The sequence below is a fragment of the Azolla caroliniana genome, unplaced genomic scaffold, assembly GCF_043228905.1.
Source record: "Azolla caroliniana isolate FFs.n. ecotype wild unplaced genomic scaffold, voAzoCaro1.0.p SCAF_3, whole genome shotgun sequence".
Taxonomy (NCBI): Eukaryota; Viridiplantae; Streptophyta; class Polypodiopsida; order Salviniales; family Salviniaceae; genus Azolla; species Azolla caroliniana.
Genome location: NW_028230438.1, coordinates 3,467,212 through 3,479,263, shown reverse-complemented (window position 1 = coordinate 3,479,263; position 12,052 = coordinate 3,467,212). Strand labels below are relative to the sequence as shown.

The 12,052-nt window shown below is 37.5% G+C and overlaps 2 protein-coding genes across 4 annotated transcripts; both read left to right on the top strand.

The window, feature by feature from the left end:
- The first annotated feature begins 2,465 nt into the window (after positions 1 to 2,465).
- Positions 2,466 to 6,117, top strand: LOC147865903 (SET domain-containing protein). Of its 2 annotated transcripts, XM_087316233.1 has the most exons (5): positions 2,466 to 3,631; positions 4,444 to 4,544; positions 4,638 to 4,752; positions 5,125 to 5,811; positions 5,912 to 6,084. In XM_087316233.1, exons 1-5 carry the CDS (start codon positions 2,554 to 2,556, stop codon positions 5,923 to 5,925), a joined length of 1,995 nt encoding a protein of 664 aa, XP_087172359.1. In that variant the 5' UTR covers positions 2,466 to 2,553; the 3' UTR covers positions 5,926 to 6,084. The 2 variants fall into 2 exon arrangements, with proteins under 2 accessions (XP_087172359.1, XP_087172358.1); XM_087316232.1 differs by having other exon boundaries at positions 5,125 to 6,117.
- A 1,469-nt stretch (positions 6,118 to 7,586) lies between these two features.
- LOC147865902 (nucleolar essential protein-like protein) lies at positions 7,587 to 11,440 on the top strand. 2 transcript variants are annotated; one of them, XM_087316230.1, is made up of 7 exons: positions 7,588 to 7,775; positions 7,937 to 8,029; positions 8,950 to 9,094; positions 9,567 to 9,677; positions 10,520 to 10,602; positions 10,693 to 10,750; positions 11,005 to 11,440. In XM_087316230.1, the coding sequence occupies exons 1-7, from the start codon at positions 7,683 to 7,685 to the stop codon at positions 11,082 to 11,084; spliced, it is 663 nt and encodes a 220-aa protein (XP_087172356.1). In that variant the 5' UTR covers positions 7,588 to 7,682; the 3' UTR covers positions 11,085 to 11,440. The 2 variants fall into 2 exon arrangements, with proteins under 2 accessions (XP_087172357.1, XP_087172356.1); XM_087316231.1 differs by lacking the exon at positions 7,937 to 8,029 and having other exon boundaries at positions 7,587 to 7,775.
- Positions 11,441 to 12,052: the final 612 nt, after the last annotated feature.

Genomic DNA, 12,052 nt, shown 5'->3' with positions numbered 1-12,052 from the left:
AAATCTAGGATTCACATAACATTTTTGGCAAACAAATAAGCATTCAATATCAACATCAACATATGCACACAATATCTACAACTCACGTGACACCACTAGTTTGCTCATCCATTGCACAATGATAGACTGCATTGAATAATAGCATTTTGTTTAACACCCCCAACTAAAAATAGTTGACTAACTTTTGATAAGATAAATGTGCTAATCTCAATAAAATCGTTTGACAGGAAACTCCAATGAAAAATGTCCTCATTAGTTATATGAATCAATTAAAAAACATCAATATGACGAGAATACAACTAAGAGCATCTACATTACCTTATACACCATTTTTGGTCATCAACCCTCAGATAATATCGGATTTACCAACCACCCAATGTTTTTATGGTCAAACAAAATCTCAAGTTTCACATCACATGAGTCGAATAACTTTCACTCATAAGTCGAATACTTTTATCAACCTTTATTGATTTCAAAAGCAACGAGCCATATTACTTCAATATGCAATAGGTCTTCCAAGTTGGAGCAAAACCCTTATTGCGAAAGAATAAATATCCACTTCCACCGAAGTTGACTTTCAGGGGTCTATGATTTGCAACAATGATTAGGTAGATAAAAATTGTAACATCTCAAAACAAATGAATTGATCATTCAACGTGGCTCTTATTGATATCTTAACATAATCAAATTTGTGATAAGATCATGAAGTTATTCCCACAGGTGGAACTAGAGCCAGGGACTAACTTTTGCCCTTTCCCAAACAACAAAAAAAATGTAGCATTTGATGGTTGGAGGTAGTTGTTCCTCATCTCCTTAGCTAAGCGTAGATGTGGGAGCTTATGAAAAGCTTGCCACTAGCTGCAAAGTAGTGGTTATAAATTATAATCCCTGGCAAGGACACTAAAGATGTAATGTGCTTAAGTATTTTTATCAAGAGCTTGCTTCTTACTTGAACCACCTTGCGATTGATGCATGGGGATGTAGATACTTATTGAAGCCAACATTGTGCATACAAATGTCTAAATATCCCTTGCCACTGGATAACTGATAATCTGGTGTTTACTATGTTCCTTTGAAATAGTGCAAAACAAATACATTCTAGATCTGATGCATGGTCTTTGCAAAGCAACTCCTAGAGTAATCCACCCACCATGCAAACCCTCCAAGTAAACACCTTAGGGCTCTCTCTATCTCTCTCATAGATAACACTTTCTTTCTCTCTCATAGATTGCAAAGAGTTTACTTGAATGTTAAAAAGAGATTTATCTATCTATTACTCCACTTCTTTGAGGAGTATTGCAACGAGTCTCTTTGATTGTTAAAAAGAGATCTATTTATCTATCAGTATTACGGGCATGACCATAAAGTATCCCTTGGTAAGTTATACCATAGTATTCTGCACACGAGGATAATGTGTGAGGGTTAATCAAGAGTGTAAAGAAGGGAGGATTACTTTTAATCGAAGGAATTGAGACAACCCATGAGGGCCAAGTGTGAACTTTATGTTACGAGCATGACCATAAAAGTAATCCTACCTTCTTTACACTCTTGGTTAACCCTCACATGTTATCCTCATGTGCAAAATACTACAATATAACTTAACATGGGATACTTTATGGTCATGCACGTAACAATCACCCTACTTCTATGAGGAGTATTGCATGTAACCTCAAACTGCAACATCAAAGGTGAGATGTTTGATGGATCCTTAGCACAAATACCTAGTGAGGTGTAGTAGTAGGAGTAACAATATGAGGTTTGCGGAATGAGCCTTAATTGAGTGTATGTGTGTGTGTGAGGAGCTCGTGTCTTCTTGGGCATTATGCAAGCGTGGCTTTGCACGATTTTCTCTTAGGTAAGTATAGAAAGTATATCATCCTTAACGTATGTAGACACGCACCTCATGTGGCTACAATACAATGCACATCATCATTTGTGTACGTACGTAAGAATCGGCAACGGTTTGGTTTCGGCTTAAACGGTTTGGAAGTTTTCAAACTTGAACCAAATCGTTTCCTAAACCGGTTTACAATGGTTCCCTTTTGGCTTAATCGGTTTGGAAGTTTTCAAAGTTGAACCAAATTGGTTTAAGGCTCAACTGGTTTTGACATATCCAGTTTGGTTCAACTTGAGCCTTGCCAAACCAAGCTCCAATAGATTTGTGAAGCTCAAGGTTGAACCGAGTCGAGCTGAACCGCCAAACCATATCAAAATGGTTTAACAACTTGGTTTAAGCTTGAACCGAGCTGTTGCCAACTTTTACACCTACATACATTAGATGTACATAATTGGAACACGAAACCTAGCGGAATGCCATTACAAATCATTCATGTGCGTAGTTCGGAACCTTGCGGAACCTCCTCCTCGCGTGTTGCGGAAAATGTTGTGTCTTGTTTCTTAAGACTTAGTTGTTTGGACTAGAGTTTTTGTTGGGTCTTGTGTTCAAATCTCAAAACACACCCAAACTTAGAACTCCACAAGTTTTTGGCTATGGAAACTTGTTTGTGAAGAAGAAGAAGCAGAGAAGCAGCAGCAGCAGAAGAAGAAATTACCATGGTGGGTATGTGTCTGTCATTCTCCTCATCCTCCTCCTCCTCAAGGTCTCTTCCAATGGGTTCTTCTCTGTTTCCTCAACCATTGCATCCATGGGCATCTTGTCTCTCTGATGCTTATCTCTCTCAATTCTGCTCTGCTTGCTTCTCTTATCTATCAGCATCATCATCATCATCATCAACAATGGGCTTCCCTTGCCATGGCCCCTGCAATGGAAGAATTCTTTATTGTTCCTCAATCTGTAGAGACTTAGATCTTCCGCTTCACCTCCATTCCGCCGAATGCTCCCTTCTCTCTCTTATTTCATCCTCGCCTTCGTTGCCTGATTCTGATCCTTTTGATTGTTGTGATCTTCGCCTTGCTCTGCGTCTTCTTGCTTTCTACGAAAAGCTTAACGTTTCGGACCACTTCTTGTTATTAGAAAAAAGAAGAGAAAGAAGCCCGGAGATTTATCCTTATGATTCTCGGCTCAGCGGATTAATGAGCAATCGATCGAATCTTCTCGGAATGGTATCAGATGACACAGAAATCATAAAGAACGAGCAAGAGCAAGCAAATTTAAAAGTAGAGCAAGAAGAAATAGAAGAAGAGGTATGTAGATTTTCCAGCGAATTAAAATCAAATGTTTTGCTCATGTATAAGGCAAGGCAATCATTGATATCTTCACCAGTATCAAAACACTATCATCAAATGAAAAGCACTCGTAGATCTTATGCTGAAGAAATATTGCTTTTAGAAGAAGTGATCTGTCAAGTGGTCACTAATGGGGTGCACATACCAATGGACCCCCTAACAATGCCCTTTGGAGGCAGTCAGAATAGTACTAGTACTGATTGTAGTGATTTTGATGGTCATTCTTCTCATAGATTTGATGGTCATCTCGGCTCAGCTATCTATGGTCCTTTATTCTCCTGGATCAATCACAGTTGCCGCCCGAATGCATACTATACCTTCCTTCTCGGAAACTCAACTGTCAATTGCGATGATGACACTGGTCGTGACATTGGTCTTCTTCCTGATGTGGACATCTCAGATGAGCTCAAGGAAGCTTGGGGGTTGCGATTCTTCTCTCAACCAGGCAAGTTTTAAAAAACAACCTTTTTCTTACATGAAATCTTATTTGCAAATTCGTCTCTTTCTTGAGTTTGAGAACACAATGTACATGCACATTGCATTTGCATATGTATATGTTGGTGTGATATGTATACATATACGTATATGTATATGTATATCTATTTGCACAAGTGTTGGTAGACCATGTACAGCGGATAACGGAGTGGATAGGTCAGGAGGTAATGCATTATTTGAGTTAGATGCTAGGCGTAATTAACTCCATGTGCTTAAAAAAACATTATTTGAGATAAGTAAGGTTGTCGAAACTATTCAAGCCACTTGTTGTGTCGGTTATATCTCTATCTGCTTGCTCTGGAGCACGTGATATGAAACTCTGTTGTAATTGCACTTCAGCGCTCGACTATGATATAATGTTATTGCTTTCATTGTCTTTTTATGTTATTTGGTCTATCTATGCATATGCAGGTTCAATATATGTATCTACTTGCGTAGGATCACATGAGTTGAAACTCTGTAGCAATTGCACTTCAGCACTCTACTGTTATAAAGTATTGTTGCTTCCATTTTGTTTTTATGTTGTTTGGTCTGTCTATGCAGGTTGCATATAGTATGTACATGTATATGTGTACAGTATTAGTTGTTTTCAATGTAGTCTAGATATCTTTCTTGTTATGTCTTATTGGTTTCCATTCAATGGTTTCAATATATTCTCATTCTTTGCAGATGATAGTTATATTCCAAAATTTATTCCAAAATTTTGGCATTTTAACTGCTTAATGAATCTAATATCAAACCATGTGGTTTATATATATGTAGTTTCCAACCAATATGGCCCTCGACTTCACCTCCGATCTATTTGTGACATCCTAGAGCTCGATCCGGTTTACATTTCATACATTGATCTTCTTCAACCTAGGGTACAATGAATCCCATATGATTGCCTTATGAAGTTATATATATTCATTTGATGAAGCATCAATGGGTTTTGATAAATGGAAGCTTTTCATCAGAATACAAGGATGGTGGAACTATGGATTAAGTATCGTTTTGATTGTAAGTGTGAGAGATGCAGCATGACTCCGATGGGTTATGCCGATAACTCTCTTGGAAAGGTTGGTCTTCCAGGTAAATCTTTACAAACTTACGTTAGGTTTCAAATAAACATCCCATGAGACCCTAGCCAGTTGTGGTTAACATTGAAGGTTAGCATTAACATCTCAAAACAAAACAATATCGCGCTTTCAACTCAAATTAGATTGTAGGGAAAACACCAAAAAACCCTCAACTTTTTGGATATTGTTTTAGGAAGTTTTCTGAAGAGACCGCAGTACCCCTGTGAACCGTGTCCAAACAAGTTAGGGGTGTTTTGTTGGTTTTTTTTGCAAGATTCAGATATTTATTTCAATTCTTATTGTTTGACTAATGGCTGGACATAGAGATGAGAGATCTAACACTCATCAATCTACTGAGTTTGTTAATGTTATGTTGTTATGATAGGAAGTGAAAGTGAATGCTTGGAACATGAATTACAAGATGAGTTTGAACATGGGCTCAACGAACTAATGACCAATGACAATCCACACATTTGTTGTAATGTTCTAGAGCATGCATTATTTAAGATTATACAAGAAACTCGTGAAGGCCGTTTTTGTGAAAATCTACCTTTGCTGATGCATCGCTCATGCTTGGACATCTACATGGTTTTATCTTCTTCATACAAGATTCTTGCTGCCGGATATGATCACCAAGAAGATGAACAGAACATTTCCGACATTAATCGCCAAGGAGATGTAAAAAATGAGAGTCGAATTGCACGTTTTGCATTATCCTCGGCTGCATATGCACTTATATTAGCAGGATGTGTTCAGAACTTTTACAACTCTGGAGAGGTTGGATTGATCGATTTGGCTTCTCGTTTCTGGTTAGAGTGTGGCAAATCCCTTATAAGAGCATGGACCGAATTAGATCGATGTTTTGACATTGATACCATATCTGAGCATAAGAAGTTTCATGTGTATTTGCATAGTAATGACAATGCTTTCGTGGAGAAATTATTGCGGTGTGATCTCAAAGAGTTTTTGGGTGCTGAAGCAAGACTCAATACTGACATGGATGAGCAGCTTGAGTCATTCATTGTTGAAATTCTGCAGAAATTAGTGGATTTGATATGGCCAGTGGTTCGAGGTAGCTCTTTGTTCCTTTCATCCATAATAACTCCATTTGATATCAATGAGATTTCATCTATAGTTACAACATTTGATTCTAAAGATAACTTTGTCACCAGAGAATCATGGATAAGACATCGAGTGCCAATGCTACTTTGTGCATTGTGTGCCTTGCAACATTCTTTCACCCTTGCAGCCATTTGTCATGGTTGGAGTGAACAATGTATAAAAGTGTTTCGAAATGTGTTATGTACCCACTTCATAGCAAGGAATGATGCTTGCACTTTGCTCATGTAGAATGTGTTAAAAGATCTGTATTTTCAACAATGATTAAAGTTAAATGCAAAGAAATATCAGTGGCCATGGCAGAAAATGGAAACAATGCGAGTTAATAGGAACTTGATTTGAAATCATTTCTTAAGAGAATATGTCAAATACAAAGGCATATGTGAATGTAAAAAGAAAAAGGAAAAAGAATCCGAGAAAGATGTCTAATAAGAGAAAAAGCATATCGAAGAAAAGAAAATTCTAAATTTTCTTAGACAAAACTACCATGAAGAAGATAACTTGTTAAATTTCTTGTTGGCACCTTGCATTTAGTGTACCGTGTGACACATTATTAAAACTAATTCTGTCTTTGTAGCATTGGCAAATGTTCTTATGCCCATTTCATACGATTCTTATCTTCAGATAAAAGGACAAGACAAAAATACAATTGGAAGTTTTGTTTCTCTTCTAGTTGGGTCTGCCTCCACTCATAATTATGTTTGAATTTTGAGAGCTTATAATCAACACTCATAATAATGTTATTTTGAAATATGCTCCCATAGTTTGCTACGAACTCATATGAGGGAGATATCATAAAAGTCTAGTTTTAGAAAATCATTGTGCTGCTGGTTGCGCTTGTCCATAAGAAGCAATGAGCTTGTGACAAACTTAGGGTTTTAGGTGGTTCCTGAATTAGCCACACACACACACAACTTGAAGCCATAAGCTTTCTTCTTATAATGAATACATGAGACAAACTCAGGGCTTTAGGTGGTTTACTGGTTAGCTACACATGTGACACACCACACCATACTTGATACCATAAGTTTTCTTCTTCCTTACATTGAATACACGAGGCAAACCTATGGTTTTAGATGGGTTTTGAGTGAGCTACACACTCACACACAAACACACCATACATGAAGCCATAAGCTTTCTTCTTCCCTACATATGAATACACGAGACGAACTCAAGGCTTTAAGTGGTTTCCCAAGTTAGCCATACACACACACACCCTCGCATACCTAGAGCCACGAGGTTTCTCCTTGGTTCAATTGAAAACATGAGATGAACTTAGGGTTTTAGGGTTTAGTGGGCGAGAAAGAGGTATGTGGGCATGATGTAGAGCCACGAGGTTTCTCCTTGGTTCAATTGAAAACACGAGATGAACTTAGGGTTTTAGGGTTTAGTGGGCGAGAAAGAGGTATGTGGGCATGATGTAGAGCCATGAGGTTTCTCCTTGGTTCAATTGAAAACACGAGATGAACTTAGGGTTTTAGGGTTTAGTGGGCGAGAAAGAGGTATGTGGGCATGATGTAGAGCCATGAGGTTTCTCCTTGGTTCAATTGAAAACACGAGATGAACTTAGGGTTTTAGGGTTTAAAGGGCGAGAAAGAGGTACGTGGGCATGATATGATGTAAATGTTGTATGAGAAACAGCAGGCCCATTTTTGTAATTTCTGAGAACCAGAGACCCCTCACCTCAAATCCTTTTTCATGAATTCTCGCCCACTCTGTCTTTCTCTTTTACATTACATCCATATACTGCTGGTGGGTTTTGTTCATCCTGTGCCTTCTAGGGTTTTTGTCAGGCCTTTTTTAGGGTTTTCTCTCTCTCCCATTATGGAGAAAGAGGCACAGCCAGAGCCCGAGGACGAAGGAGGGATCTGGTTCGTTCTCGAGAAAGCTTCCCTCGAAGTTGCGAAAGTTGGAAAGGTGAACGAACAGAAAAAAAAATTCACCTTTCTTTCTTTCTTTTCTGCAGAGATAGATATGGCGTTCGTCTTGGAATCGTTTTTTTTTGTTTTTTGGCCTACCCCCTTATGTATTGCAAGTTGATTAATCCGTTGCTTCTTTTTCTTTTCCTCTTATTTCAGAATTATCAATTGCTGAATTGTGATGATCATTCTAATTTCCTCAGAAAGCATAAGAAAGATCCTGCCCTCTTCAGACCCGATATAGTTCATCAGGTATGAATAAAGGAAAGAATATATCAATCCATGAATTCCTAGCTATATGCGTTTATGTGAACTAGCTACTGGAAATGCTATGATGAGTATAATATTCACTGATAACAGTGTCCTTTCACCCTACCTAGTGCATCTATTTTTATCGAGATTATGTTGATCCTGCAGTTCCATCTTTAGGTGCACATCATTGACTAAATGAAATAAACTGAATTAAAGATTAAGATGACACAAAAAGAGTGCAAAATGAACTTCTATTAAATCTAATACAAAACAATGTGCAAGCATTGTGGGGTTTGGGTTGGCATCTGTGCGCAAAGTCTCGTGATGGTCTTGTGGCTATCCTAGGTTGTCATGGACCAAGGCAACCCTACTCCTGTGTGTGTACGGGTAAAGATTTTTCTCCTAAACAACGTGGCAACATTCCGTTACTCCAACTGAAGGTCTCCCCCCTTAAACCAAAAAACCAAATCCAAAAGTTCGGGGTGTGGTTGATGTATAGTTACCAGGATTGAACCTTGTGATCTGCTCTTTCCTTCTTTTAATTGTCTGCTCTTTCCTTGTTACACAATGGGTCAACATATAAACAAATACTTGAATATGATCATTGAACAAAGGTTGGATATGTAAGGTACGGATAACCTCGAATTATCAGTATGGTATTTGTTCATCATAGCTTTCTTAATCCCATCATTGATAATCTATTTACTTTGAATAAAATTCATATCTTGTCACTTGATGTTTCATAGATATATCTAGTGGGTTATGCATACGTTAAGGCGGGGATTTAATGATAGCTTTCTTTCTCTCTTCACCTTTTCGATTGATGTATTTAGTACTGTGCATTTTATGATTTTAAGCTCATGATATATCAGTAAATTCACATTGATTGATCATTGATTTATTTATCTGCTTGGCAACAGGCACTTCTTGCAATCCTTGACAGTCCTTTGAACAAAGCTGGAAAATTGAAGGGACTCTATGTCTTGACTGATACAAATGTCCTTATCCAAGTAAATCCCCATATTCGTATACCAAGAACATTCAAGCGCTTTTGTGGTTTAATGGGTAAGATTTGATAAGCAGATGGATGGAAATACAGATTTTATTATCTTCACTGAGGGTATCATGATGTATGAAATCAAAACATGTGTGTGGAGTTGCTTATGTAGACTTGATGCTCAAGGGTTCTAAAATGAAGGTTGCAATTCGAACTGGGCAATGTGGCCAAGAGAGACATGTGTATAGACTCTAGAGAGAGAAATGTGTGTAGGGATTAAGTCAGGATTGAGAACATGGGGAACCCAAACTTGATTGTGGTTTGACGTTTGAGCATTGCAGGATGGTATAGCCTAGTTGGTTAGGTTGTTCGGGTAGGTTATGGGTTCAAGTGCTTCATTCTGCACTGGCATCTAGTGAAGATTGGAACGTGGCGTGAATGGATTAGAGAGAGAGAGAGAGAGAGAGAGAGAGAGAGAGAGAGAGAGAGAGAGAGAGAGAGAGAGAGAGAGAGAGAGAGAGATTTGCTGTGTCATGTCAGTACAACTGCTACAGAAGCTTAGTATTCGTGCAACAAATGGCCCAGAAAAGCTGTTGAGAGTTGTTAAACAGCCAGTTACGAAGCATCTACCAGTTGGTGGACGGAGAATTGGTATGACTACTTTTTTACCATGAACAAATCTTTGCCATTTTTATATTACTTTTTATTCTTATGGTATTGTCATTGATCAATTCGTGAAAAATATAGTTAACATGTATGATGTTCGCAGTGCCATCAATGTTAATTAAGTATCTATTCTATTGGAAGTGAATAAACTGCACAAATTAAGATCACAGAATTAGGTGTTTAATGTCAGTTGCCCAAATCTTTCTGTCATTGCCAAACTTTCATAATGCAAGAGTTTACATTTGTGAATCATTCCTTTGGATGGATCTTATGATTGGCTATGTAGTAATTGCAAACTTGACTTTTTCACAATTTTTCTCATGCTACATTTATATTAGATATTTGTGATTGTTTGCAGATTTTAGCTTTTACAGAAAAAGACTGTCTTTTTGCTTCTGTTGATGTGTGAAATGATATTGAATGGTTAATATGAAAAGTGAACACTTTCAGAAATTGAAATTTAGAAGGTGAAAGCAATTTCACCACATGGGTTCACTATATATTACTGGTTTAGTCTGGTTGTGCAAATTGACAGGCCATGGAACTTTAAAACTAACCAAAGTTAGGGTTAATTTTTCAAAACATTTACAGTATTTAGCACTATTTCGGTATACATGATTGCAATCCCCTATTTTGTCATAAGGTTAGCCAGATTCTTAAAAAATCTGTGATTCCAATCGTTACCAAAAATGGTTGAAAAGGCTCAAAAAATAGCCATTTGGTGAGACAAGAAACCTTATATCTCCAGTAGAATCTGCACTTGGCATGTTTTCTCTCCCAACTTTTCTTGCATCTTTAATTTTTCCCTTCATTTGTATGGTTCTCAGGATTGTCTTACAGTGCCCCCAAAGTGATCAAGCTACATGATTATGTTGTATCTATGGGAACCAAAGCCAAACTGGTGTTTGTGGTGAGTTGTAATTCTTTTCATTGTCCAGAAAACTCATGCGCTCAAAACAATTCTGTGCCAGCATTTTGACTCCTTTCTATATTTTTGAAGGTTGGGGCCATGGCCCATGGCAAAATTGAAGCAGATTATATTGAAGATCTGATTGCAGGTAAAAGTGATGCCCCAACATTAATCATATATTTTTTCCATTTAAATTCTTTAATAGTCTCTTAGCTGAGCTTATTTTATTTTAATAGGAAATACACCCCTAACGTGCGTATTTACTAGAATACCACTACCTTGCTTTGTAGTAGTTGTATTACTACAGATGGTTTTTGTTCATATTTGAAAAGATGTGACAGGTACTTTAGTATTTGCCCTAATCATCTTTTCTCACTCACCTTATATTTTTCCTTGTTGCAGTGTCCGAGTATCCTCTAAGTGCAGCATGTTGCATTGGTCGTATCTGCAATGCCCTTGAGCAACAATTCAAGATTTTGTAAATTGCCATAGATTTTCATTATTTCCAACTGACAAGGAAGGTATGGCCATAGAATGAAAAAAACTACGTGATGAGGAAATATGGTTTATGCCATGTAATGATGTTTTTTGTGATGTAGACATCATGAGTTAAGGTTTTATGTATAGTAGCCATGTTCAGAACACTGAGATAGCCAGATGATATCTGTATTTGGTACTTCCACATCTTCTATATGCAATCTAGATAAAAATGTGAGGTTATGACCCTATGAAGTTGCAGCAACTTGGTCCACCTCTGTATGATTCTAGAGTTATAATCACACTTGTAAACTCTGGTTTCTTGAAGTTATGCATGTGATTGTCACAGTTGAAATGTTTATCACAAGTGTAATAGTTTGTTTGATTTGATGGAGAATAGCAAGCACCACAGCTTGTTAACTCTTCATAATCAGAAAAAGATTGTTCCATGTCCATGTTTAGATTTGCCACAATTGTGGCGAATTAAAAACTTTACTTATGGTTTTACCCAAAATTTGAGGCAATCTCCTGTTGGATTAATCACAGATTCATATATGCACATTTAGCTTGTGGCTAAAATAAGGTGTTTCATCTGAAGTGGTCCAGATGTGGAAAATAGTGTTGGTTGTCTTGCCAATGGCCCCGTTGTAAGAGAATAGCAATAAATTGGACGCAGGTTTATGGTACTAATGGGTTATGTACTACAGGGATCACCGTATCCAATTATAATGTATATAATCTGGAATGGTGTCACTTCATCATTTGGGATTGAAGATTTGCGCTATGTTGTTGCTTCGAATAACTGTATACTTTCTGAATTGTGATGTCATTTTGTGCCTCTTTCTTGGCCATCAGATTTTTTTTTTATCGTGCCAAATCCCTTGGGCATTCATTCCTGACCTTTTTTCTTGAGATTGGCAAAAGGTTAGGGGCATGAATTTATTTCTGCATTAAGAAATTCTAAGGTTGGATC